The sequence below is a fragment of the Carettochelys insculpta genome, chromosome 1, assembly GCF_033958435.1.
Source record: "Carettochelys insculpta isolate YL-2023 chromosome 1, ASM3395843v1, whole genome shotgun sequence".
NCBI classification, from domain to species: Eukaryota; Metazoa; Chordata; order Testudines; family Carettochelyidae; genus Carettochelys; species Carettochelys insculpta.
In genome coordinates, this window is record NC_134137.1 from 258,001,350 (window position 1) to 258,028,768 (window position 27,419).

The 27,419-nt window shown below is 44.6% G+C and overlaps 1 protein-coding gene across 1 annotated transcript in view; it reads left to right on the forward strand.

The window, feature by feature from the left end:
- The window catches only part of SLC15A5 (solute carrier family 15 member 5), a 66,345-nt gene that overhangs the window by 23,171 nt on the left and 15,755 nt on the right, over positions 1–27,419 (forward strand). Inside the window, exons 5-7 of the mRNA XM_074983741.1 lie at positions 5,684–5,904; positions 13,780–13,966; positions 23,935–24,123. Of these exons, the coding sequence (XP_074839842.1) occupies positions 5,684–5,904; positions 13,780–13,966; positions 23,935–24,123 (597 nt within the window). The remainder of the gene's footprint in view (positions 1–5,683; positions 5,905–13,779; positions 13,967–23,934; positions 24,124–27,419) is intronic.

The window sequence follows — 27,419 nt, forward strand, 5'->3', positions numbered from 1 at the left end:
ATGGCTGCATCACTGGAAGTCAGATACAGATTTTCTATTTTAAATCTATCATTGCTGCAGTGTAAGCTACTACAATTGGACCTCAGAGTTATAGACACCTCAGGACTGGAGGATGTTTGTAACTCTGAACAAAACAGTATGGGTTCTTTCAAGTTTCCAACTGAACATTGATTAAACAAAGCTTTGAAACTTTACATGCAGAAGAAAAATTCTGCTTTTAATCACCTTAGTTTAAATGGAACAAGCACAGAAAGTTTGCTTACCTTGTCAAAACTTTTTAAAAATTTTAGTAGCTTATATTTCACACAATTCTGCATTATATGTGCGTGAGTGCGGGTGTGTGTGTTCGTGCTACTGCCTAATTGCATACTTACGTGGTTGACTGGTGAGTTCATAACTATGGTGTTCATAATTCCGAACGATTCCAAAAATTAGAAATGTTGAACTGTTTTTAACAGGTGTGTTTTAGATGGGTGTAGTTTTAGCTCTAAGTATGTTTTAAAACAAATGTAATGTTTTAATAGCAACTCGTCAAAGTATTTTGATTCTTCTTTGTAACTTGTAACGTGTAATAGTAAAACTTGTAAAATGCAATGCAGCAGGAAGAGGGGGACTCTACCAGATGCAAGAAATGAATCTACCAAAAAGAGAGTAAATAGTTAATGTTAAAATAAACCCTGAATGTTTGATTAGTGGAAAAATACAGTTAACAGAAAAACAGGTTTGATGGATGTTGTCAGTGTTCTAGCCAGGTTGGTGATGGGATATGAGGTACAGTGCATGAGATATCATCTTACATTGGACCAACTTCTGATGGTGGAAAGGACAAGCTTTCAAGTTTTACAGAGCTGAGAAAGACCTGGGTGAAACTAAAAACTTTAACCCTTTCACCCACAGAAGTTTGTTGATACAAATTACAATGCTGCAGCTTGAGCCTGCCTCTCTGTTATGGAAAAATCACAGCATTGAGGTTGCCAGCAAGATTTGGTCAGTTCCTTGTTGTCTTAACAACAAAGAAAACAAGTGATACCAAGAACTTTTTGGTAACCTGACAAAAATATTAATTTATCTTCAAAGTCAGCAGAGGCAGCGCTTGTTTGTTTGTTCATCATTGCTTAATGTTTTTCCTAATGAATGTTGTTTGGTTTAATTAATATTTTCAAAGTTTCAACAGACTCCCATTTTGGGGTAATATTGTGTGAGCTTTTAATCCTTATCTTGACTCCTTCCATTAAAATGACTAAATTGGAAATTCTCTGGAGAACTGTTTCCCACAAGGTATTCTGCGGAACCCCTGGGTTCTGCTAAGTGAAAATAAGGGTTCTGCGAGAAAATGATCAGAAATCAGCAACCTTTTAGCTCTGGCACCACATGCAACTCTAAGGAGTCATTTGCAGCTACCACTGCTGAATGCTCTGAGGCTCCCTGCCCTGCCACCATGGAAACAGTAGAACTAAATTTAATTGGTTTAGTGGCTGGCAGTGCAGTGAGAGGTATCAATTGTTAAACCAACTGGATTTAGTTCCATTATCTCAGTGGCAGCAGGGCAAGGAGCCACAGAGAGCTCCTCATTCACAAAGTAGGTGGCATACATGCAATGGGAGCAGGTCAAACGAAGCCTCTGGTTATCTGGAAGGGGATCCAGATGGATCCTGAGGTTCCCGCGTTATCCTCTCACATTGCCAGAGAGCACCCAATGAAGTTGGGCCCTTGGGACTAGAGTCAGAGGAGCAGCAGTGGCTAGATTTCTCCACCATGTTGGATGAGGTAACAGAAGGAGCTAACTTGGGCAGAGTTTGTTCAGGTGGGGTTAGGCTGGAGACCTTTTGGGTGGATAGCTTAGTCCCAGGGGCCACTTTGGAGCTGAAGTGGGTTAATCCTGGGGATGGGTTTGGGGCAGAGAGGATTTAAGCCATATATGACTGTTGTTAGGGATTCCACAAAATTCTTTTGAATTTAAGAGGGTTCTGTGGCCAAATAAAATTGGGAAACACTGCTCTAGAGTCACAATTTAAATCCATAAGTGCTGTAAAGAAATTATTTTATGCATGCAACCTTTTTATTTTAAGGTAGCATTTCCAATGTGAGCCATGCATTCCTTTATGTTTATCTGTCAAGCACTAACTTCATTTGCATTTCTTCTCACTGCTATACTTTTGAGACCTAGCAGGTGACTGAAGATGAGGTGGGGGGAATGTCTCTAAGATCCAGCATACAATGTAGGCTTTTTATTGTAATTAAGTAGCATGGATATTCATGATTATATTAAGGTCAGTGTAGCAGAATATCAGAGCCATAGGCTTTAAGTATAAAGAAGGAGGAAGATTGCTTTCTAGAAGTTATTTTAATGTCTATACAGATGAACATTTCCAAGGAATTATTAAAAATCTGGACATGAATAATATTGAGACATACTGAAGTACATGGTTACATCTATAGCACTGATATCTAATGCAAAGATAGCGCTGCACATCCTGATTTCTGTACCATCTTCGACTGCCTTTCTTACCCCATACCTTTCTGAACTACCGCTTTGATTAATGTCAAAATTCAAAGAGTGTATTTCTCTGGAATTATTCTCCTTAAAAAGAAGGGGTGAATCTTGGCATCACTAATATCATAGAATCCCAGGGTTGGAAGAGACCTCAGGAGGTCATTGGTCCACAATACCAGTTACCTCATCGTAGAAGCTAATCGGATTGGTCAGGCATGACTTGCCCTTGGTGAATCCATGTTAACCGCTCCTGATCATTTTCCCCTCTTCCAAGTGCTTTAAAATGAATTCCTTGAGGATCCCCTCCATGATTTTTCTGAGCACTGAGGTAAGGCTGACCAGTCTGTAGATCACTAGGTTACCTCCCTCATATAGTAAGGGCTGCACGCCCTACCTGATCATCCTCTTATTTGTTAAAATGCCTGTATAAACCTTTCTTGTTACCCTTCACATTCCTTGCTAGCTGCAGTTCCAATTGTACTTTTTCCTCCCTGATTACTCATAGAATCCCAGGGTTGGAAGAGACCTCAGGAGGTCATTGGTCCACAATACCAGTTACCTCATCGTAGAAGCTAATCGGATTGGTCAGGCATGACTTGCCCTTGGTGAATCCATGTTAACCGCTCCTGATCATTTTCCCCTCTTCCAAGTGCTTTAAAATGAATTCCTTGAGGATCCCCTCCATGATTTTTCTGAGCACTGAGGTAAGGCTGACCAGTCTGTAGTTCACTAGGTTACCTCCCTCATATAGTAAGGGCTGCACGCCCTACCTGATCATCCTCTTATTTGTTAAAATGCCTGTATAAACCTTTCTTGTTACCCTTCACATTCCTTGCTAGCTGCAGTTCCAATTGTACTTTTTCCTCCCTGATTACTCCCCGCATTCTTGAGCAATATATTTATACTCCTCCTTAGTCATCTGTCCAAGTTTCCACTTCTTATAAGCTTCCTTTTTTGTGTTTTAATATTAGTGGCAAAGCAGCCATGGCACCCCTCTGCCCCTCCTCCCCCGCCCAGCCATGGCATGGCTTGGTCCCAGGCAGCTCCAGCCATCCCTGCCCATCTCTGCCACTGGCATTGCAGAGCTGGCCAGCCACAAGGCAGGAGCTCCCTCCTAAGGAGCCCCTGAGCTGGCTGGGAGTGTTGGGGTAAGCAGCAAGGAAGGGTACAAGAAAGAAGGGTCCCCACAGACTCAGCTCACATGAATATAAAAACACGTAAGTCGAGTCCACACAAAGCGGGGGTCTACTGTCCTGCAAGTAAATATATCATTGGATTCTTACTCTTGTGAAGAACAAAATATTTGCTAGATCTTCATAGATGGTTGATTTTTTTCAAATTGCATTATGAGGAGGGAAATTGGTCTAATAAGAAATGCATTGAAATGTCAGTGCCCAACAATAACTTGTCATCCATGTTAAATCTTCCTTCCATTGGAATAAAAATGGTCTTGGATGTCATCTGCAGTACACTAGATCTGTTACAGAGTAAACACTTCTTAGGGTGTAACATTTTTCTGCATTCATTGTTTCCACCAATTTAATAGATGGTTACAGCTGTCTAAGACCTTAGTCTCCTGAAAAGACTGATTTTAAAAGGAGTCTAGGGTTCCTGACCTCTCACAGGACTAACACCTGCTAGAAGTTAATGCTTTCTTTGTAATGACACAATGTCAATCAGGGTGCAAAAAGCTAGAAATCAGCCCATACGTGTAAACATCAAATAGCTAGTAGGAGCCTCAAACCGACAGCTGGTGCAAACTGTACCTTTACACTAGTTCTCTCACGTTCACTTTCACTTGTAAAACCCCTCTTAGTATTGAAAAGAGAATCCAAAATCTCTCTCTCTCTCTCTCGCTCTGCTTTCTTTTTTTTCTCATCAGTTTATCTTAATTTGATCACTACTGTAAGGACGGCTTTTTCTTAGTTTTGTTGTTGTTGTTTTTGAAAAATAAGAGTTTCAGCCAGAAGACTCCATATTTGCTGACTTGGATCCATATTCTCGATTTCCCTCTGTGTAAGGAAGATACTGTTTGTCAATGCCAACAGTCCAGCTGTGGATACTAAGCAGGGAGTGGGTTTAAATCTTGTTTAACCAATAGCCGTTGCTTTCTTACTACTTTATTGACATTGAGTGAATAAACGAAGCATTTATGATAAGTGCCTAATCAGGATATGACTTCCATCATCGGTAAAAGAAATAGACCCTAGATAGCAACAGTGCAAATTAACTTCACACCACTCTGTCAGTATGTCTCAACCCTGGTTGGAATGAGCTTTGTGGGATAAAGCCCTCTCTATTTATCTGTTGATCTATCTATTGACCAACCAACCATACTCATCTTACTCCTCCTTTATCTGAGTGCCTCAAACACCCCTGTCAGGTAAAGAAGTTCTATTAACCCATTTGACAGACGGGGAACTGAGGCACAGACAATAATCGACTTGTCTGAGGTCACATAAGCAGGGCAGGAACGTAACCCCAGTCTCCCAAGTTTTAGGCTAGGTCTGTGTGACTGAACCATCTTTCCCATTTAAGTTTCCATAATATTTCTGGTTTCTCTGAAAACAAACAGGGATGGTTATTGTAGTTGAGGTTTTTGACCTAACTCCTGATTTAGTTCAGACAGACTCTCCCAGGGCCATCAGAAGGTAATATTTTTAATATCGACTAACCTGGGCTAACTTTGAAACAAGACCACTAAAAGCTGTCTATCCTATTACCATTCTGCTGAGCCTTAACTCAACTCAGCAGTGCCTCCTTCTTTAACTAACAATGTTGTTGGCTGGCGTACAATAGCTGGATTTAATGGAAACCTCTGCAGATCAAATCAATACAAAACATGTTCAAAAAGAAAATACTAATATAGTACCTGCTCAGCCATAACACTAAGTCATTCCAAAGTGTTAACAGGTTGCAAAAAACCCATCATCCTTCTAAAGAAGACCAGGCAAAAACTTTTATAACTTCGGCAGGGTAGTTTAGGGTGTATGCTGCAAGCAAACTTGGCCCTATGTGTTCAAGTTGTCTTGTAAAGATGAATGTGTTGGAACAAATCTGATCAGCCGCATCCTTTGGAAATAAGCAAGGCAAATCCTATCTTGTATTTTGTTACAAAAGTGATTTAGCTTGTCTTCGGTTTGGCAGCAAGTAAATTGTACTGATGCATGATGTCTCTATCATTTGCAGGTAGTTCCCTGCTGACAACTTTTGGGGTAGTTGCTAATGCATTGAAAATGTGCTGTGTGAGATATTACCACCTTCGTGGAGATGTGGCCAGCTGGTTAGATCATGCCAAGGAAAACCATGGTGGCTGGTACAGTGAAACTCAAGTGGAAAGCACTAAATTGCTTGTCAAGCTCTTTCCGCTCTTTGCCTTTCAAATTCCATACCGAATTTGCGTTATGCAGGTGAGCAAAGCTTTTAATCCTAAATTGCATGATCACTAATGTATGACAAAACACTATGGCTGGGTCTACGCTTGCCCCACAGCTTCGAAGGGATATGTTGATCAGGGCGATGGGAAATGACTAATGAAGTGCTGCAGTGAATACACAGCACTTCGTTAGGCTAATTCTCCCCCGTGGCAACTTTGAAGTGTCAAACTTCGAAGCACAGGCATGTGTGTAGCCACGGGCACTTCAAAGTGCCTTTACTCCTCAAAAATTTGGGGAGCAAAGGCACTTTGAAGGAGCGCGGGCACTTTGATGTGCTCACAGCTGAACGCATCCTAGCGCTTTGAAGTTGCCACGGGGGAGAATTAGCCAAATGAAGTGCTGCATATTCACTGCAGCACTTCATTAGTAATCTTCCATTGCCCTGATTAACATGCCCCCTTCGAAGCTGGGGGCAAGTGTAGACAGGCCCTCTATGTAGCTTTTCGGTACCATCTTCAGCAGCTGCTTTACCAGTGCAGTGGACTTGATATACTAAAACTTTTCAGACTATGGTCCCATTGACTCTCATAAACTAAGGATGATTGACTCAGTCTGCACTTGAGAGAGAGAGAGGTCAAGTGATGCAAGAAGACTAGCACATGCTACTTTTTAATTTGAATCGTTATTGGTCTAGTGCCCAGGGCTAGGGTTCTCTGCTGCTGGAAGCACTGCATTTCAGGAGAGGGCCTATGTAGTTGTGATTTATTAAAGACAAAACATCAGTGTTTGTTGGAAATATCATTATCTCCAATTTTCTTAACAAATTATAACTCTTTTGATTTTTGCACCTTGGACTTTCTCCGTCATCCTAATTGTATCTCTGTATCCTCTGAAGGAGGGATGTGTGTTGTGGGTGTGTCCACTCCAGAGGTAGGTGCATTTCAGCAGTAGATGAAGTGACTCTTTCTTTCACAGCTTACATATAGGTCTCTCTCTCTGCTTCTGGGTAAGCAGTGTCATATATATATATGAAAGTGTCATGCAGATCTACTTAGGCAGACATGATTCCGACAAAGTCATTTTTGACTGGGTGTTACAGGTGAAGCAGAAGTTTTCAAGGTAGTTTACCCTGTGGCAACTTGAGTAACTGTATGTTACTGAGCCAGCTTTGAGCTTCACTTCCACTGATTGGTGCTAAAATTAGTGCAGAGTGCTAGGCTGCTTGAGGAAAAAAAAATCTTAAAATACCATATCTTAATTATACTGCTATTATTGACAGTCATTCCTGAGACAGCCTTGTCCTAAAAATAAAAAAGTTGCTGTTGACACTTGACATTACTAGCCACTACAAGGGGAAAATGAGCCTCTATTGACATTGATTTATAGTCAGAATATTCAGGCATGTATTGGGAAAGGTATTCAAACTTTTCGAAAGGGATGATTGTTGTACTTGAAGCAGAAGAAGCAATAATTTCCAGGCTTGAACTTTTTCTTTGCTGAGACAATACATTAATATAGCTTCTGTTAAGCTGAGTAGTGCTTTCTCTGTATTGTGCTCAGATCTGTGTGTCTGAGTCCAATAGATAATTTAATTACTGTTTATGTTGATTCTCCTGGGCATTTGGCTATGGATACTAGGGGTCTATACATTGTACAACAACCTGTCTGAGAGCTCCTTTGTGCACTTTAAATTGTGCATGATTTGTATTGTCTCAAGCTGAAGAATGGAAAATCTTGGCGTTTTTTTTGTTTGTTTTTTTTGAAAAGAGATTTTACATTCTGTATAATCCTAAAGTAGTGAACAAACTTTCAGTACATAAGAATTATTTTGTCCGCCACTGACTTGCAGACACCTCAAAGGTGAAAACATTGCAACTGCTTTAGGAATGCCCAACAACATTGAACACCCTTTTAGGACAGCAATTGAACGCTAGATCAAACTGAAGCAGCAAGGGGCATAGGTAGTTGGAAAGTAGTTTTTGGAGTTGGAATCTCCCCAGGACATTGAAATTAGCATGATGATGTTATAAGAAGCAGCATGGGGTTGTCTGTGACTCTAAGTTCTTCAGACCTCAATTTTACGGTCATCAGACTGAGTTACAGGGCAAAATAGCTAATTTAAAAACATTTGTTTCATGTATGTATCATAGCAGAGATTCTCACTCAAATGTATATAATTGAATTGATTTCCATTGGGTTTATCAGCAGGTAATTGGATTCACTGAGATATTTAGCAGAAGTAGAAGACATAGGCTGTGGTCCATGTAAGCCGTGTCTACAAGAGCACGCTACTTTGAAGTAGCGGCACTAACTTCGAAATAGCGCCCGTCATGGCTACATGTGTCGGGCGCTATTTCGAAGTTAACTTTGACGTTAGGTGGCGAGACATCGAAGCCGCTATCCTCATCAGGAGATAGGAATAGCGCCCTACTTCGACGTTCAGCGTCGAAGTAGGGACCGTGTAGTCGTTCCGCGTCCCGCAACGTTGAAATTGCGGGGTCCTCCATGGCAGCCATCAGCTGAGGGGTTGAGAGATGCTCTCTCCAGTCCCTCAGCTCAATGGTGGCCGCATGGAGCGGCCCCTTAAAGGTCCCCTCCCCCTCCCTTCCTGTGCAGGAAGCTGAGGGAACATGCAGGCGGCAGCCTAGACAGGCGGCCAGCCTGCACGTCCCTCAGCCACCCAGAACAGGTCCAGCAACTGCCATGGTTGCCCGGCAGCCCCCCCAGCGGAGCCCCCTGCAGGGGAGCCCCCCCCAGGGGAGCCAGAGCAGCCAGGCCAGCCAGCCCGGCAGCCAGGCTGGGAAGGGCCAGCGGGGCCCCTCCTGGATGGAGGCCGAGCTGCGGGACCTGCTGGGGCTCTGGAGCGAGGAGGAGGTGCTCCAGGTAATGGGGAGCAAGAGGCGGAACGCGGATGCGTTCGCTCGGCTGGCCAAGGGCCTGGCCGCCCAGGGTCACCCTGCCCGCACTCTTGACCATGTCAGGAGTAAGGTTAAGGAGCTGCGGCAGGGTTACGCCTGGGCCCGGGATGCGGCCAGCCGATCTGGGGCTGCCCCCGTCACTTGCCCCTTTTACAGGGAGCTCAGGGACATCCTGGGCCGCCAGCACACCTCCTCCCCTCTGGCCACCCTTGATACCTCGGCCAACGAGCCCCAGCAGGCCCTGCAGCCGGAGTCCGTCCCGGAGGTAAGCCCCGCACCCCGGGGGCCCCCCCTGGAGCCCGCCCCCGGGCCATCGCGGCAGGAGGAGGAGGGGGGATCCTCCTCTGCAGAGTCCGGGCTGCAGATCCTCCTCCCGCCCTCCCGGAGCAGCAGCCAGGCATCCGCCTCCCGGGGATCTCCGGACCGTGGGAGTGGACCGACAGGTATGTACCCCCCTCTGGTGTACACCCCCAGGGTTGAGGGGCGGGGGTAATAGATATGTGCCCAGGGCTCCCCACATGCCCACACGGCCATGGCCCCAAGGACAGCAGGGCCATGTCCCTCACAGCAGTGCATCAGCCCCTGCCCTCACCCCCGCACAACAGTGCCATGGCCCATCCCCGGGGCAGGGGGGAGTGGAACCTCGAGGGTCCCCCGGGAGGATGGGGTGGGACACCCCGCAGCAGCAGCATGTGATGGAGTGGGGGGAGTGCAAAAGGGAGACTCAGGCTAGATATGAGCAACAAGCTGAATAGCTCCCAGGGGCAAAGGATGATCCTGGGGCTAGAGCTGGCAGGTGACATCTCTACCCTGAACAAAGAGGAGGGAGGAGCCGAGCTGGCTTTGAATCGGGGTGGGGGCTGCAGGTAGAGGCTAGGGGAAGGGAGAGCTGGAAGGCAGCCAGCCTGAGGAGGGGGAAAGCCACACCCCAGAGGGGCACCCCTTGGGGTCTTCTCCCCAGGACGGGTTGGAAGGACTGTCTCTGACGGCTGTGCGGTCACTCCTGAGAGAAACCGGGCATCTGTGGCCTAAGAAACCTCTCCTGTCAGACCCTGCAGGGTGAAGTGAGAGTCACTCCCACCAGGGGACGGGGTGCAGTGCAGGGGGACCCCTGAACCCCATCCATCCCAGTAGCATCTCCCGGGGATGGGGATGGGGAACCTGCAGCACAGGGGTAGGGGGACAAGGGTCATGGCTCGGGGCCCACACTAACGCCTGTCTCCATTCTTCTTCCCCCCCTCCTCCTGTGTTCCGCAGCTGCACCATCGGAAGGACCAGAAGACGGGCTAGACGGCGGACCCCGCAACAGCACCCGACGGCGACGGACCCCCAGCTGCTGGCCATCCATCGTCGGCAGCTGGAGGTCACGGAGCAGCGCCTGTGGGTGGACCAACGCCGCCTGGACCTGCAGGAGCGGGCGCTGGCCTAGCGCCAAGAAGCATGGGGGGCCTACATGGAGACATTCAACCGTCTTGTGGACTACCTGGCCCCCCATGCCGCGCCGGCCGCCGCAGCGCCCACCCTGCCTGCTCCACCCGCCGCACCACCTGCTGCTCCGCACGTCGCCGTCCCGTCCGCCGTCGCCCCGCCATCCGCCAGCGAGGGCCGGACCGCCGAGGGACACCTGGGGCCAGCTGAGACTCGCCGGTCATATCTTCCGGTCTGCCCGGCCCCCAGCCAGCCCCGGACAGGGCTGCGGCCGAGGCGGGGCTCCCGGCCGCCCACCCCCAGTGCCAGACTTTAGGGGCATGGGGCCTGGCACGTGGCCCCCCCCCTTGTATATAGTTATATAAGTCCAAAAAGAGGATTGTTTTATTGACTCATTTCATTTATATTTGTGCCCCCCCTTTGCCCCGTCCCCCCCATGTAAATAGTTCTCCCCTTCCTTATCATCCCTGGTTTTCTTTTTATTGACCAACGTATCCATTATGTGCAATCCCTTTTATTATTGTTTTATTTGTACAGAATACTTTTGTTAGAAGAGGTCTTGTATATAGTTTGTTCTTGTTTTAATTATAGTTAAAGAAAAAAAAAAGTTCTAAAAGAAAAACCAGTTTAAGTTCAGCCACAAGTGCATGCTGTCATTTGTCCAGGAAAAGGGGGGGGGTGCAGTTGGGTGCTCCGTGGTGTGGGCGTAGGGGCAGGGAGTGTTGTGGAGGAAGGGGTGGGCAGTGGGGGGCCTGGCAGAGTTCACCCCGTGGCCTCATCATCGAAGTGGGCCCGCAGGGCCTCCCGGACCCGGGTCCCTTCGGGGTCCACCTGGCGACTGGGGGCAGCGGGTGGCTGCAGGTCGGCCCTGCCGGCCTCCACACCCCAGCCCTGATAAAAGGTCTCCCCCTTGCTCTCCACCAAATTGTGCAGGGCGCAGCAGGCACCCACAATCTGGGGGATGTTGTTGGGGCCCGCATCCAGGCGGGTGAGGAGACATCTCCAGCGTCCTTTCAGGTGGCCAAATGAGCACTCCACCATCTAGCACGCGTGGTTCAGGTGCTGGTTGAAGTGCTCCTGGCTGGCGGAGAGATGGCCCGTGTACGGGTGCATGAGCCAGGGCCGGAGGGGGTAGGCCGCATCTGCAATGACGCAGAGGGGCATGGTGGTGTCCCCCACAGGGATCTCCCGCTGGGGGATGTAGGTCCCCACCTCCAGCCGGCGGCACAGGCCCAAGTTCTGGAAAACCTGGGCGTCGTGGGTGCTGCCAGGCCAGCACACATAAATGTCCTGGAAACGGCCCCGGCTGTCCACCAAGGCCTGGAGGACGACAGAATGGTAGCCTTTGCGACTGATGTAGCGTCCTCCATTGTGATGCGGGGCGCGGATGGGGATGTGAGTCCCATCCAGAGCCCCGAAGCAACTGGGGAAGCCCAGTGTGGCAAAGGCCGCGATGGTGGCATCTGGGTCCCCCAGCCTCACGAGCCTGTGCAGGAGCATGGCGTTGATGGCACGCACAACCTGCAGGGAAAGCACATGGGAGAGCACCAATGAGGGGTGAGCAGGGTGTGAGTGGCCCTGCCCTGCCCTCCCCTCCCCTCCCCTGCCCTGCCCTCCTCTGCCCGGGCCCCCCTCCCCTGCCCTGCCCTCCCCCCGTGGGTCCTCTTACCTCCATGAGGACAGCCCCGACGGTGGCCTTGCTGACACCAAACTGCTGTCCCATGCATCGGTAGCTGTCTGGAGTGGCCAGCTTCCAGACAGCGATGCCGACCCGTTTCTCCACAGGAAGGGCACGCCGCATGGCAATGTCCTGGTGCCTGAGTGCGGGGGTGAGCCACTGGCACAGCTCCATAAATGTCTGCCGGCTCTTCCTGAAGTTCCTGAGCCAGCGGTCGTCGTCCCACTCCTCAAGCACCAGCCGCTCTCACCAGTCGGTGCTGGTGGGGTAGCTCCACAGCCGCCGGCGTGTGAGGCGGGGGGGGGGGGGCGGGGTGCTGCAGGGTTGGGGGTTGAGCCCTGCTGCCCTGGGGGCAGCTCCTCCTCCGGTGTAGCAAGAAGGTGCTCATCTGCCTCCCGCATGGCATGGATCAGGGCGAGCCCTGCTCCTGCCGGGAGGGCTGGGTGGACCTCTGGCTGCTGCTGCTGGGGGTCCATGCCTGCGTCGCCCAGGGTCTGTGTGCCTATGGCTCCTCAGACCGCATGCTGTGCAGGCTGAGTGTGTCTGGGAGGGGCCCTTTAAGGGAGCGGCTAGCTGTTGCCCCGGAAGCGCTAGTCCGCCCTGTGACCCTGTCTGCAGCTGTGCCTGGCATCCCTATTTCGATGTGTGCTACTTTGGTGTGTAGCCGTTCCCTCGCAGCGCCTATTTCGATGTGGTGCTGCACAACGTCGAAGTTGAACATCGACGTTGCCAGCCCTGGAGGACGTGTAGACGTTATTCGCCTATTTCGATGTCTCCAAATCGAAATAAGCTACTTCAATGTAGGCTTCACGTGTAGACGTAGCTGTACTGAGTCAAGCTCTAGGTTCTATATCTAACTGTTTTCTGAGACCTGGACAAGTCTCCGATCTCTTTCCCCATCAGTTTGTGAAATGGCAATTAATGATACTGCCCACCTTCATGTAGGGATTGTGAGGTTTTATTGATGGATGTTTGTAAAGTAGCAAGCTGGACAAGAAAGAGACTTGTTTCTTTGATTACAGCTGCTCTGATACCATAAAGATATGAGTGACTTTATAAAATTTGTAACTAGATCTTCATGTATAAGATACATAACAAGTACAAACTGTCCTCTGTTGCTGTGGGGCACACATATCTGGTCCTATAAACAGACTTTGATTTTACTGGCCTTTAGGGAAATGGCATTAGTGGCTTCTCACCTTCCAATTATCTGTTTGTTTCTTCATTTACTGACCTAGAAATTCAGAGAAATGCTGTTCATTATGGTTGGAGAGCTTGGCCAAATAGTCATCCTGTGCATCAGATTGGCATAGATACAACTGGCTGAGGGGTATCTAAAAAAATACTGCTGCTTTTGTATTCTTGCTTGTGTTTTTCTGTAAAATAATTTCATATCTCACTTTCCTATGGGAGGCCTGGCAGCTGTTTAATTCTATTTAAATAGAAATAGAAATTCTATTTAAATAGAAACAAAGCAAATAAAAGTTCTTTACTTGAATGACTACCATGTGTTCAATCAATAGCTCTAGCAGGGGATAGACAAAACAAGGTGATACACAATGGTTGTATCTTCTGTTCCTGTTATACTGTGGGACAATTGAAAAAGAGGGGAAAAATTTAGATCTCCTCAGATGATGAGGATGACAGCATCACAACATCAGGCAGGCAATTAATTAATTTTGTTATGGATGGGCCTTCTCTTTGAGAGTCTAGTAACAGATCTGCAAATTTATTTGGTTTACTTCCATTTCTGTTGGGAGAAGAGCATGGAACAAGTTCCATCTGGAAGAGATTTTCAAAAATATTAGAATTTTGTCTTTGCAAAAAAAGAGCAAACAAACCCCAAAACTACTATACTAGTAAACAGTCTTTCCCCCAATGCAGATTCCTTCAGGATATTATCTTCAGGCCATGAATTCCAACTTGAATGTGAATGGATTTCTCTTGCCAATTGCAGCAATGAATGTGATAAGCATCATACCCTTATTAATTCTTGCTCCTGTGTTGGAATGCATCAACACTCATCTATTGAGTTCCAAGAGAGGCAGATGCTCTCCAATAGTTTATATCAGTGAGTATGAAATACATATGTATATGGGCTTTACATGCATTTTGTTCCCGACTGAAAAACTAAACTAGCTGATAGATCCAAAGAACACGCTTGCTAGATAAACACTGAGATGGAAAATCAACTATATTTTTGAGTTGGCCCCAGGGTGGCTACAACTTCCAGTGACTGGCTGTCACTGAGTGGAGGAAACACGCCAAAGATCAAGAAAATGTCTCCCCTTCCATTTAGAGACAGGTTGGGGAAAGTTCTTTTGCCTTGAGACACTAAAAGCAGACAAAGCTTTGAGACAAAATGTTCAAGGATGTGCTAAGGACAGTCTTGAGCCTGTGTCTGGGATGGTTCTAACCCCCTAAATCTTTCTGCTAGTTCTAGTTTGAGTCCTACTATATTTCTGGTTTTATTAGTATGAAAAAGTAGTGTCTTGTCTTACCCTCTGTAAATAGAACCATGGAACATTCACAAATGTGTAATTTTTATGGCTGCTCAGTGCTAGAATACACCGGACTCCGAGCATTCCAGACTGTGCCTGGTGTACAGTAATACAAAGGTAAACAAACTAGGTCCTTCAGCTACAAGGCCTTCTTGATACTAGCCATAGTGAGTCCCAATAAGCATTCAGACAAATGCCTAAGAGAAAGGATATTGTACTGGGGCCAGCAAGAAAGGTAAAGGTTTGTGAATGTCTTAGGTACAGTGGCTTTAATAGTTATAGTTCCAGGTGAGCAAAAGTAGTTCTGGTTTTGGGTCTCTGGGGACAGCTCAACTGAGAGTCAGGGCTCATCAGGCCTAGTGACTTGGCTACCTTTTTCCAGTCTAAATCAAATCAAAATATGAATTTCCCAGTAGGCACTATTTCTGTAAAAGGTCGAGTAATAAATCTGCTTCTAAATCTCTCCCAAATGTTGAGGCATTTTGCATCTAGAGGCAAATTTGGCAGTTTGGGAACTCCTTCCCTTGTCAGTTTAATATCTGAGAAGAACAGTACCCCCCATTATTTAAATATGTCTCCGGTTACAAGGCTTTCTAGACAAAGCAAACTCTATTCCTATTTACCCTCCATCCTGCCATGTAAATTTTTCAGACAAAACTGTGCATAAACCAGTATTTTCTCTTCTGCAGTACCCTGTGGCATGGAGCACAACAAGTGCTGAGATGCAGAAGTATTAATCTGACTAAAGTTAGACTAATTAAGGCTGTTAGTAAGTCTTGAACAAACTAGACGCGTATAACACAGCAGGTGGCAATTAACCCTAGTTTTGAAAAAACTAAATTAAGTTAAACCACAAAAAGTACATTCAGATAATAATGTTTTCCTTAAAACCATGGAAATTCCAAATGGCTGTTAGGGTATTATCGTATTGTACTTCACTGCAGCAGAATACATGAGATGGCTTATACTTAATGGTTCCATTTTTGGAAATAGCTTCCAGTTTTGTGCCTACAAATAACTTGAGGTGCAATTAACTGTGGGTGCAAGTGATGACTGTTAGACATCTAACTACATGATTACACCTGCAAATCTGGTAGAGCTGTAAGTGCCAGCATTTTGTGCCAGAAGTTAATTAGGTTCACAATTATTTGCAGGAGCAAAATTGAAAGTGTAAATAGGCTGTTGGTTTTAAGCCAGGTCTTAATGTATTCAAATGTAAATTTTGTAACAGAATTTAAAACAGTTATAAGAGAAACTTTAAAAAAAAAGAAGTCAAATGTACAATAAAGCATTACTACATTGTGTTACTATTTTACGATATAGTTAATATAAAATCTGTTCTAAAGACTAAAAATACTTAAAGATATAAATAATAACTATGCATTATTCCACTCTAAATTTACCTTTGGGACTATTGTAGTTTTTCATGCAAATCTTGCAGTGCAAAAAGTTTAAAAATTCTGCTTACCCACAAGACTATATTAGATCTTCCGAAACCATTATTTTCTTTTTCTAAATTAGGGATGATTAGATTAATATGAAATATTAGTGACCCTAAATCTTAGCCCCAAACTTATTCTGCACCTGAACCTCTCTGATGCACACAAATATTCAGCCTACTTCTTTGAGATAACTTCTTATATTTGTAGCATTCTCATATGAGTTGATTCAGTAATGTGACAAGGGTTTTAAAAAGAATTGGCCATCTGTGGATTTTGATAATATCCATAGATACAGTAAGGATTGTAAAAATTTGGAAGGTGATAGTAACACTTCTACTGGACAAAAAAAATGGGAATTAGGAATCAACTTTCTCTCTTTCATAATTGCTTATATCAGGTTTTCATGAACCTTCCCCTGAAGCAACTTGAATTGGCTGCTGTTGCAGATAAGAGAGTACACAAGATGCTAATTCCTATGTTAGGCAGACTTTTTTTTAAGTGCATTTCAGGCTCAACTAAAGGTATGAAATGTTTCTTTTTCCAGGTAATAACACACATTAGGTGTCTTGAGGCTTTCTAGCAGAGCGCTCTTTAATTTTGCTAGGAAAGGCATCATAATTTTCCTCCTGGAAAATAGGTGAGGCAAAATCAAGATATTAGTGCAATTTGTTTACAGAATGTTCACAGCTTCTGTTCCTTTGAATGAAGAGCACAAACTGCAGGCAGCTAACTTTCTCTAGGATAAACCTAAACTAAACCCCCACTATTCTGTCCCTTGGGGTATGTCTAACAGGGATCATACATTGGATAAATTTATTTGCCTTCAAGAGCCTTGCATCGATACACAGCATGTTTAAAAGTTAGTTATTCAGCATTTTAGGCCATGCTAATTAATCCCCTTTGGAACAGGCATAACTGCACTTCACAGTGAGTATGTTTGCTTCATGATTTCTACTACACATTCATTGATTCTAAGGTTAGCAAGGACCACTGTGAAGATTGAGCCTGAACTCCTGTTTAACACAGGTTGTAGGACTTCCCTGAACAAATTTCCCCTTGAACTAGAGCATATCTTTTAGGAAAACTACTGATCATCATCTTAAAATTTGCCAGTGATGAACAATGCATTGCAACCCTGGGTCAGTTGTTCCATTACCTACTTACCCTCACTATTCTATCTGAATTTGTGTAACTTGAACTTCCAGTGTTCTGTCTGCTAGACTGAGAAGCTCTTTCTCAAATCTTAGTTCTCTGGTTAAGTACATGAAGACAAGTATCAGAGAGGTAGCCAAGCTAGTCTGCATCTTCAAAAATAAAAAGTCCTGCGGCACGTTATAGACTAACAGGTATTTTGGAGCATAAGCTTTCGTGGGCAAAGACCCGCTCATCAGAGGCATCAAACGAAGCAGGTCTTTGCCCACAAAAGCTTATGCTCCAAAATATCTGTTAGTCTATAAGGTGCCGCAGGACTTCTTGTTGTTTTTACAGAAAAATAGTGATTCAATCACATTCTCATTGTTAAGGTAACTAAATTGAGCTCCTTGACTCTGTCACTACAGGGCGTATCTTCTCATCCTTTTGACCACTCCTATGTCTTTTCTCTGAACTATCTCCAATTGATCAATATCCCTGCATTATGGACACCATACCTGGACAGCAGTCACACGGGTACCAAATGAAGAAGGAATATTACCCCCTGGTACTACTTAGGGTATGTCCACACTGCCAAATTTTGTTGACAAAATTTATGTTGACACCCAAAAATCATCTGTCTAGTTTGCACATTCCCTCTGTCAACAGATCCCTTCCATTACAGGGGCACCATCCCTGGCACTGTAAGCAATGCGCTGTGGGTATGTATCTCACAGTGCAGTATTGTAGGAAGGCAGAGCTGGTCCCTGCACATCTTGGGATTCCCTCCAAGTTCTCGCACAAGCTGCATCTACACGTGCACACTACTTCGAAGTAGCAGCACCAACTTCGACGTTAGGCGGTGAGACGTCGAAGTCGCTAACCTCATGAGGAGATAGGAATAGCGCCCTACTTCGACGTTCAACGTCGAAGTAGGGACCGTGTAGACGATCCGCGTCCCGCAACGTCGAAATTGGCGGGTCCTCCATGGCGGCCATCAGCTGGGGGGTTGAGAGATGCTCTCTCTCCAGCCCCTGCGGGGCTCTATGGTCACCGGGGGCAGCAGCCCTTAGCCCAGGGCTTCTGGCTGCTTCTGCGGCAGCTGGGGATCTATGCTGCAGGCACAGGGTCTGCAACCAGTTGTCAGCTCTGTGGATCTTGTGTTGTTTAGTGCAACTGTGTCTGGGAGGGGCCCTTTAAGGGATCGGCTTGCTGTTGAGTCCGCCCTGTGACCCTGTCTGCAGCTGTGCCTGGCACCCTTATTTCGATGTGTGCTACTTTGACGTGTAGACGTTCCCTCGCTGCACCTATTTCGATGTTGGGCTGAGCAACGTCAAAGTTGAACATCGACGTTGCCGGCCCTGGAGGACGTGTAGACGTTATTCATCGAAATAGACTATTTCGATGTTGGCTGCACGTGTAGACGTAGCCACAGTGTCCTATCCTGGAAGCAGCATCATAAGTAGCTCTGTGACACTGAGGAATGTCAAATCAGCACAGCAATCTGTGCCCCTCCCCCTGCAGCTGCAGCCTATCTCCCTGCCCCCTGTGTTCCTGGTTCAGGGCAGAATTGGAAAATTCCAATGACTCGTTCTTTGGTTGCTCCCCAAATGGAGTATCTCACTCAGCTGTCAGATACTTCCCAGACCAAGAGCCTTGGAAGGGGAAGGGCACATACCTGCAGGGCAGCAGAGATGAAAACACTGAGTAGATACATCAGGACGGGGATTGTGGGATGCTAGCAAAAATCAGTTCTGTCGGCAAATCAAACGGAGGAGGCTGCACAGGCTCTTTGTCAACAAAAAAGGGAGGGGAAAAGAAAAAAAGCCTCTTCTAAGGGTGGAAGTTTTTTGTCACCAAAATTGGGTGTTTTTCCTGACACAAGTCACATGGCAGTGTGAACACTCATTGTTTTGTTGTCAGAACTTGGTAGAGCAGACATACCCTAATAGTGTGTTCTTTTTGCATCCAAGACTGTTACTACGTTCGTTCCTCACTGCCCAGCTTCTGAAAGTGAAGCAGAATGCAGCAGGCTGGAAGAAGGGAGGTGGTGGGGTGGAGCACAGCAGATGGCCAGGTCACTTGGCTCCTGCCACCATGGTGAGCGCAGGGGAAACCTGACTTTTGTTGCTGCCCTGCACTAGAACCCCTGGTAATCCGCTGTCTCATGTTGCTTGCAGGATTGGGCTTCAGGCAAGGGATAAAATGTGTGGGGCAGAGGTGTGCAGGAATGGAGCTTGAGGAAGGGATGAAGTGGGGACAGGGCAGGTGGTGGAGCAGAGATGAGGCAGGGACTTTGGGATGTATGTGCTGTTTTGGCTTGTCTGGAGGGCTTGTTTCCTTTTCCCCCCCCTTTTTGCCAGGGTGTTCTGCAAACTGTTAGGTGTTTATTTAATTCTACTCTGACATGAAGCAGAGATTAGAGACTCTCCCGTGGGTGGGATGAATGCAAAGGAAACTAAGAAAGGTTGACCTTACTGCCTTGTTCCATGCCTCCTAGCCTCACTCTATGGCTACGTCTAGATTGCCAAGAACTTTTGGCAAAAGATGCGCAAATTGTGCAATGAATCTGAGTATCTCCTGCTGACACTTCTGTCAAGAGAGGCTTTCCTCACATTTGGCCCATCCACCCCCCTCTACCGAGACATCCTTTCTTCCTCGTGGAGTGGCAGAATGCTCCCGATGCAGCAGACTTGCTTTGGGCTCCCAACAGAAGCTTGCAGTTTAGACATAGCCTATGTGTTGATAACTAGCACAACCCCACCAGCCTCCTGGAGATGCAGAGCACCACTCTCAAATGCGTCATTCTTTAGAGGAGATTGTGAGCCTGCCGTCACGTCTTAAATTTGTACTACGCTCATGTTTAACTGATGTCATTTAACTATGTTGTTTGTTGCCATGTTTTCTTTTTTAAAATTGGCTAACAAACCATTGAGGAATATCTCCCCCCATATAAATTCTTAATAAAACTCAATAGACAAACTTTAGAGGTTGTTTTGGTTACAGTAACTAGATTACCCACAACTAAGCCCTGGTCTCATAGTAGTAGCACAACATTTCTCTGTCAGTTGGGTCATTTTTGAGAAGCGTCCTCGCTAGATGTCCATGGGTTAAGCCATTCTCCAGGACTTTCACTGTGTTGTATTGGTGTTTATTCAAGTTGTTTCTGCTCACAAGCTTGTGTGCACTAATCTACCATGTAGCCAGTCCTTGAGTGGTGTATGAAGGAGGTCTCAGCCAGTCAGTATGAAAACATCTGTAGAATTTCTAAGTAATTACAGATGGCAATTTCTTAACTCAGGATGCGTTGCACCTGGCCTAGGCGGGAATTATACATTAGACTTTTTTCTTAATAAAGACGTAGTGATCAAAAAAGTAAAAATTAGTGGTAGCTTAAGTACAATTTTATCATAGTTTTATTCTTTTTGCACAAATACGATATGTTTTAATACAGCCAAATGTAAAACTGTGTATCCAAGGACAATGAATGTTAGTAACACTTACTGGATGAGAATGCTAGTCTGGGAAGCAGTAACTTTAAAAATTACTTGGGGTCATGATGGACAATCAGCTGAATATTAGCTCTCTGAGTAACACTGTAGCTAAAATGTTGAATGAGATCTGTGGACGCCTAAACAGGAGGATGTGGAGTAGGTGCAAGGTATTATCTCTTTCTTTGGCACTAGTGCAACCACCACTGGCATACAGTGTCCATTTTTGGTGTCAATCATTCAAGAAGGATGTAAAATTGGGGAAGGTTCAGACAAAAACCATAAGAATGCCTAAAGAATTTTAGAGTGTCTGCTGTCATAAGCATCAATCCAAGTTCAGATAAGTATCCAAAACCTGTTGTTTTTTGAGTGGGGGGTAGGGGTGAGTGATGTCCAGTAGCTAAAACAGATGAATGAGGCTGGACTTCTTTTGGTTGCCCTGTTCTTAGCTCTAGTAGATTTGTGATCCTGGGCAAACCTCTTAATTTCGTTCTTCCTGGAATCACTAACATAGTAGGGTATTCAGAAGTTAAATATTTGTGAAGTGGTTTGAGACCCAGGATGAAAAAGACTATATATAAAATACCAAGTAGGAATATTTTTTTTCTGTCTAATCCTCTGGGGTTTGCCCAGCACTAACATACCTTTTTATTTGGGGAACTTTTGATGGAGTAGATTGCAAGAAGCTCCTGGAGGGCTTTATACCTATTATTAACATGATGCATCTGCTACAAAATGCTGTTGCAGCTTCTCTGGTCACCTTTTTTTTTTTTAAGCAAGAATTAATTCAGGTTCCTAATAAACCCTAAAAGGTCCTTAATGATGAAATCTTCCATGAATGCAGTTTTTATTTTAAAAAAGTGAATTACAAGCTCTGGGCCTGCAGGAAAACTTCAGACTAGCAGAGTTTGGGAAGGGGTTTTGCTGGGCTCCTGTGGCAACCCTTAATGCCAGAGGTGGCAAAATACTCTCAACAGGCCAGATTCAGCCCACCGAGACATAGAATCCCATCCAGCACAAAGCCTCAGGTACAGAACTGGCAGTGACTGCTTTAAGTGGCTCTCTGCTCCAGAATGCAGGAAGGAGCGGGAGGCTTTATATGCTGCTCATGACCCCCTTGCAAATATCTCAGCTCCCATTGGCCAATTTACATCTCCCTTCTGCACCCAACCTCCAACCCAGACTCAGCACCTCCTCCATTAATTTCATGGAAGAGTGAGGCCCTTGACCACTGTCCAAATTCTTGGCGTAACCCCTCAGCAAAAATTATTGCCCGCCCCTGCTCAATGCTCTATATCCTTTGTCTCCGCTTCAGTGTAATCTTAACCTTGGCATAATTTAAACAGTCTCAGAGACTAAGGCCTTTGGATGTTGTAGTGTGAATGGGGAACAATTTTGGGATTCAGGACAGCATGAGACTTCCTAACACAAGGTGAAACTTAGCAGACAGCTCAGGTATTTGGGAATAGCATGTCAAAGAGGCCTCTAAATCTAAATATTTACAATTTTTTGCAGCCAACTTGGGTATCTTATGGCCTGATTCTCAAGATTATTGAAATTTCACAATTCCAGAGGAAGTCAATTGGAGCTGCTATTTTCCAGGACTTGTGAAATGCAGCTGTCTCAAACTGGGTGCCTAAAATTAGAGACCACTTCTGAAAATTGGGACTTGCTATGGATTTGTGAGGCTACAGCAATTTCTTTCTGTCTAGGCAAGAGATATCCAATAGTATAAAAGTAAGGTATAAGTACCAACCTTCATGCCTTTGTTGAAGTCCACAGCATTTAAAATGCTATCATGCCAGAAAAATAGTGGTTTATTACTGCTTTGCACTCATCTTGCACAGATGGGGAGCATACAGTACTGCAGCTTCACCTTGTTTATTCATTTGCACATGTACCACTTCTTCTAACAGTGGTTCATGAGATGATGGGTTGGATGATCAGAGACAGCTGTAACCATGTGATCTCTTGTGAGCGAGATCTTTAAGACAAATGGACTTTGAGAAAGCTGTGAACTTTCAAATCCCTTTTTCACAGCTTTTATACCATTTCCTCTCCTGTAAAAACAAACTTAAGGGGATTGCTTAAATCTGGTTTCAGATGAGAAATTTCTACTTCACTATCAACAAAAAACAAATATGGTTTTAAAGATCAAGACTACTTTTCTTTTCTAATACTACTGCTTTGCCTTTGTTAATGTATCTTCAAAGAGTTGGTCAGTAGAATTCAACCAGATCAAGCCAAGCTCAGTTAGTATGCATAGGAATGATGTAGAAGGGCTGCACTAGTTAAAGTGTCCCCCCAAAAACTGCCTGCTCTTTTAATATTAAATGAGACACTTTAGCTAGTGACACACAAGTATGGACACAAGTGTGTCAAGGTAAAATTAAGCAGAATTCACAGAACAGTCTTGAGGAAAAATATGTAAAACCGATGCTAGAACCTGTCCAGACAAGCAAAGCTCAGCTGCCTGAGGCTGAAACTGAAGAAGTCACAGAATCTGAGATCTGTATGACCACATCATATCATTATTCATAAGCAATGGGGTGGAGCCCTATTGAAGTCAAGGATGTTCCATGAGGATGCAGGAGGCTGCCAGAATGTATTGCAATTCCAGACCCAAGGGGGTTCAAACCACCTTTGCAAATTAAATGCGCCCTCAACTGTGGAGCCACGAATGACACCTTGCTAACAGAAACTTAAAAAAATCTTGGAGGGATCTTAACTGGGTCTTATGATCTTCCATACCTAGTGGAATGGGCTGACAAGCAGCGTTCCCTGTAAGATAAAAGATGTGATGGCAGCCCATGAGAGATTCGGGTGCTGCTCAGTTGATTTGCAGAGTGCTCACAGCCACCTACAGCTGGCAGAATGTGTTTCTATTGGTGCTGCACCTCTGCACATGCCTTGGTGCACATCACAAAATGTATTCTGCCCATGGATGGAAAAAATTAGAGGGAACACTGGCGACAAGACACAGATCACGTGTGCATCCCTTGATCATACCATTACCCTTTTACGGACAATGTAAAGTGCTCCCAAGGGAATTTCCCTATGTGTTTTGCAGCCTTCTCACCTTACGCCCATACTTATCTCCTTATGCATGGTCTTTAGTCGCGTGACCCCTCATACTTTCAAATTTCTCCTTTTTCTTCCCCCACTCACCACCTTCTGTGTCCCTTTAAATGATTCTTTAAGGCCCACCTTTTCAAACAAGTCTCCTCCTCTGCCACGTTTAGCCTTCCCCCTTCTCGGAAAGCTGAACCCCCTGTGCTTAGCACCCGGCCTTTGCCTTATCTTGTTCAGACTGTAAGCTCCTTGGGGCAGTGAATACTTTTTACTGATGTTCTGAAGATCTGTGCACCTGTATCGTACTGTATAAAACATTACAATTGTGTATCACTTGAATATACTGGAATCCTCTAACTTTATTCTCCTCAGAAAGCCTCTCTCTCTGCTTCATTTATCCAGTTGTAGGTCATTTATCCGTGGCTCTGTCTGTGATGGTTGCTGGCTTTTCTGAAATACACAGGAAAGACTTCCCTCAGGTGGAACAGATTCTCTCAGGCAAAGTGCTTCCAGTTTCCTCCATGCCTTGTTTTCATCTGGCTCCTCAGTACATTTTACTTGGAGTGGCTGAAGCTTTGGTAACTCCCACCTGTAAGTACCTTTTATCAGCTAACAAGGAATTACATTAACTTCACAAGAAGAATTAGAATGACTGTCATCTGATTTCTCACCCCTGGCTCTCTTCCAGAGGTTTTTGAATAGGCCTATTCATCACCAGCATTGAAGGAGCTTAATTTCTGTTCCTTGCTGTACTACAAAGTGAACAATAATGTTCTCTGAGATTAGGAGGAATTTAGAATTTGTCAGTCTTGATCAGACCACTGGACCATTAAATCTTGTAATCCACCCAGCGGAGTTGATAACTGCACTAAGCAAACTCCACGCTTTCCCACTTGTGTGTTGGCTTTCTACCCTCCGCAAGTTGTTAGTTTATACTGAAAAGCATGTGATTTAATTACCCTTATTTTGTCTTACATAACTACAAATGTTGTTAACCTTCAAAAATTATGCAGAGCTCTTTTAAAACCTATGTATAATAGTTGCCTAAATGACCTTCTCAAGCCGTGAATTCCACAGAATATATATATTGTGTGTAGTTCTCTTCTTTTTGTTTTTATTGTTCTAAAACAATTTAAGAAGTATTCAGGTTTTACACAGGGGTAAGAAAGAAACAGCCTGAATATTCTGAGCATATGAATTGTCATCCTTTTACTCTTAGACTTCTGGGAACTGAGGGTCATGGTCTCACTCAAAGGATAATTTCCTTGGATATAATGCTTAGCACATACATAATGCCTCCTCATCCGTGCATCTCCAGCACTTTACTGAGACAGTTGTATGTGGTTTCTAGGTTACAGGCTACGTGTAACAGAAAATTGTAACCTTCACTATTTAGCTTAAAAAAGAAAGGGTGAAGAAGTGACTTGATCATGCTCTATCAGCATCTGTATGAGATTTTTTGATAGTAGAGGGCTCTTTAATCAAGCAGACAAAGGCATAACAAGGTCCAGTGGCTGAAAGATGAAACTAAATAAATTCCAACTAGAAATAAAGCACAGGTTCCTAAAAGTAAGGGTAATCAAACATTGGAGCAACTTTCCTGGAAATGTAATGTTTTCTCTGTCCCTCCATCTTTAAATCAAGAGTGGACGGCTTTCTATAAGAGATGCTCTAACTCAACTAGGAGTTAAAGATTTGATGCGGGAACTCCCTGGTAGCATGCTGTTGCCTGTGGCATGCAGGGAGTCAGATGAAGTGACCAAGGTCATCCTTCAAATAAATGAATTGGTATTAAGACTGAAATGTTCAAAAACACACACTAATTTGGAATGTCTTGGGGTTGGGGAAGTCAGTCTCAGGGCTAGCTTTGAGGTGCTGAGCCCCTACAAACCCCACTGACCTCCTAACTCCCATTATACAGCAAACTCTTTCATATCCAGGAGCCCCTGGACTGGGAGGTTGCCAGATATTCAAATATTCTGGCTGGTAAAGAGGTGTACCTAACAATGTATAACACTAAAGAAAAACAAGATTAGATATTCAGAAACAAACAAAAATGTATACAGAGTATTTTATTTACTAACAGCAGTAGTACCGTACACTGTAAACTTACACTGTATTTTCTGTATTTATTTGTAATTACTTTACTTTCACTCCACTGTACTTATGGGAAACATAACTAAAATTTACTTATGGTTAAAATACCAATTATTGGAGTTCCAGATGATAAAATGTCAGATATGAAAGAGTTTATTGTACAATGGAGGGATTATTTTATCATCTTTTTCCAAAGGCTGTCTTAAGTGACTGTCTGTTACTTATTTACTTTTTAAGACCATTTGTGAGTGTCCCCTTCCTGGCATGGCCCCAGTAGTTCTATTATTACACTTAAGACAGAACATTTAATGAACATTAAAACTGCAAAGTCAAGTTCTCAAAATGCAGGAAATGCTGGAATAAAAGTTGCTAGTACATCCTGCTCATTGAATGTGGTGCGGGTCCTGTAGGTGGGAAAAAATGATGTGATTATGTATAGTGTCACTGGGAGCTACTTAACAGCTGTATTTCAGTGGTGGGTGAAGGGATCCCCTCAACTATGAAGGGGCTATTTGTAAGGAAACCTAGCGTTCGCAAAGAGCTTTGAGACACTTAGACTAGAGCTGCAGATATTTTTCAATGCATCAGACATTGTAGAGGGGGTAACCCTGTATTTGATGAAACATTCACAGTATATAAATTATCTATTGGCAGAATAACATAGCTGGTGTGAACTACAGGTTGAACCTCTTTAATCCATCACTCTCTGGTCTGGCAACATCTGTGGTCTGGCATGGTTTTAGTCAGCCAGATGTCCATTTATCATGGGTGTAGCTAAATTTCCCATGGTCCCATAAAGTTTGTGTACAGCCAACTGCCCTGGCTCTCAGTGTTCTGTGCTCTTATTTAGCTCCAAATTACCCTTAGGTCTTCTAAGAGCCCAGTAAACAGCGGAAGTGTTTGTAATGCTGCTAGACAATATTGACCTCCCGTGGTTAGGCAACTTCTCTGGTTCAGCACCAGTCAGGTCCTGAGGGTGCCAGTCTAGAGGGGTCTGTTCATTTAGTGCTAGGATATCCTTGACTTTTAGTCAGTATCATAGGGTATATGCAGAAGAGGCCGAATTCAAATTGTTGAGGCTCTTGACAGCTTGATTTTGTAGCCATCTCACTATTTATAGCTATCCTTTCACAGTGTCACTTCCTAGATATTTTTTTAAAACAACAACCTGAATAAACAAATTTCATCATTTGGAACATCACACACACATGCACACTCTCACCCCGCCGTTGGTCATCAACTGAGTTAAGGATCTTTAGAGACATTGCACAGATACATGCCACTGCAGTGAGTGGCTATTCCTGGGGGAATTCTGTGCCTAGAAATTAAAATTCTGTGTACTGCATTTTAAAAGTCTGCAAATTTCATTTGTCAAAATAACACTAGTTTCAATTATTTTGGCAATTTATTTCAAATTGCCTGTTGGCAAGTATGTCTGTTACAGCAGAGATGCACAAAAATATTCCCCCCAGGAATAGTGTGCTAAAGAAACCCATAAGACAATCTAGTCCCTAGTGGCAGCCAATGTCTGCCTATGGCTTTATTCCTCTAACTCTGAATGTTGTTCCTTAAACACAGAAACAAGCAAGCAGAAAAATTGCAAAGGGTTGAAAGACAGTACTTCTATGAGTATTCAGTATCTCCAAGGGGTTTTGTGGTGTGGTTTCAAGCTCACAAAGTACACCTGTTCTTTATCAAGCAGTATTTAGTTCTTGTTACAGTACTTGCATCTTTTTAAAAGTGCTACATTTAAAGCATGGTTCTAACATCTTGATTCCTAGTTATGGCCA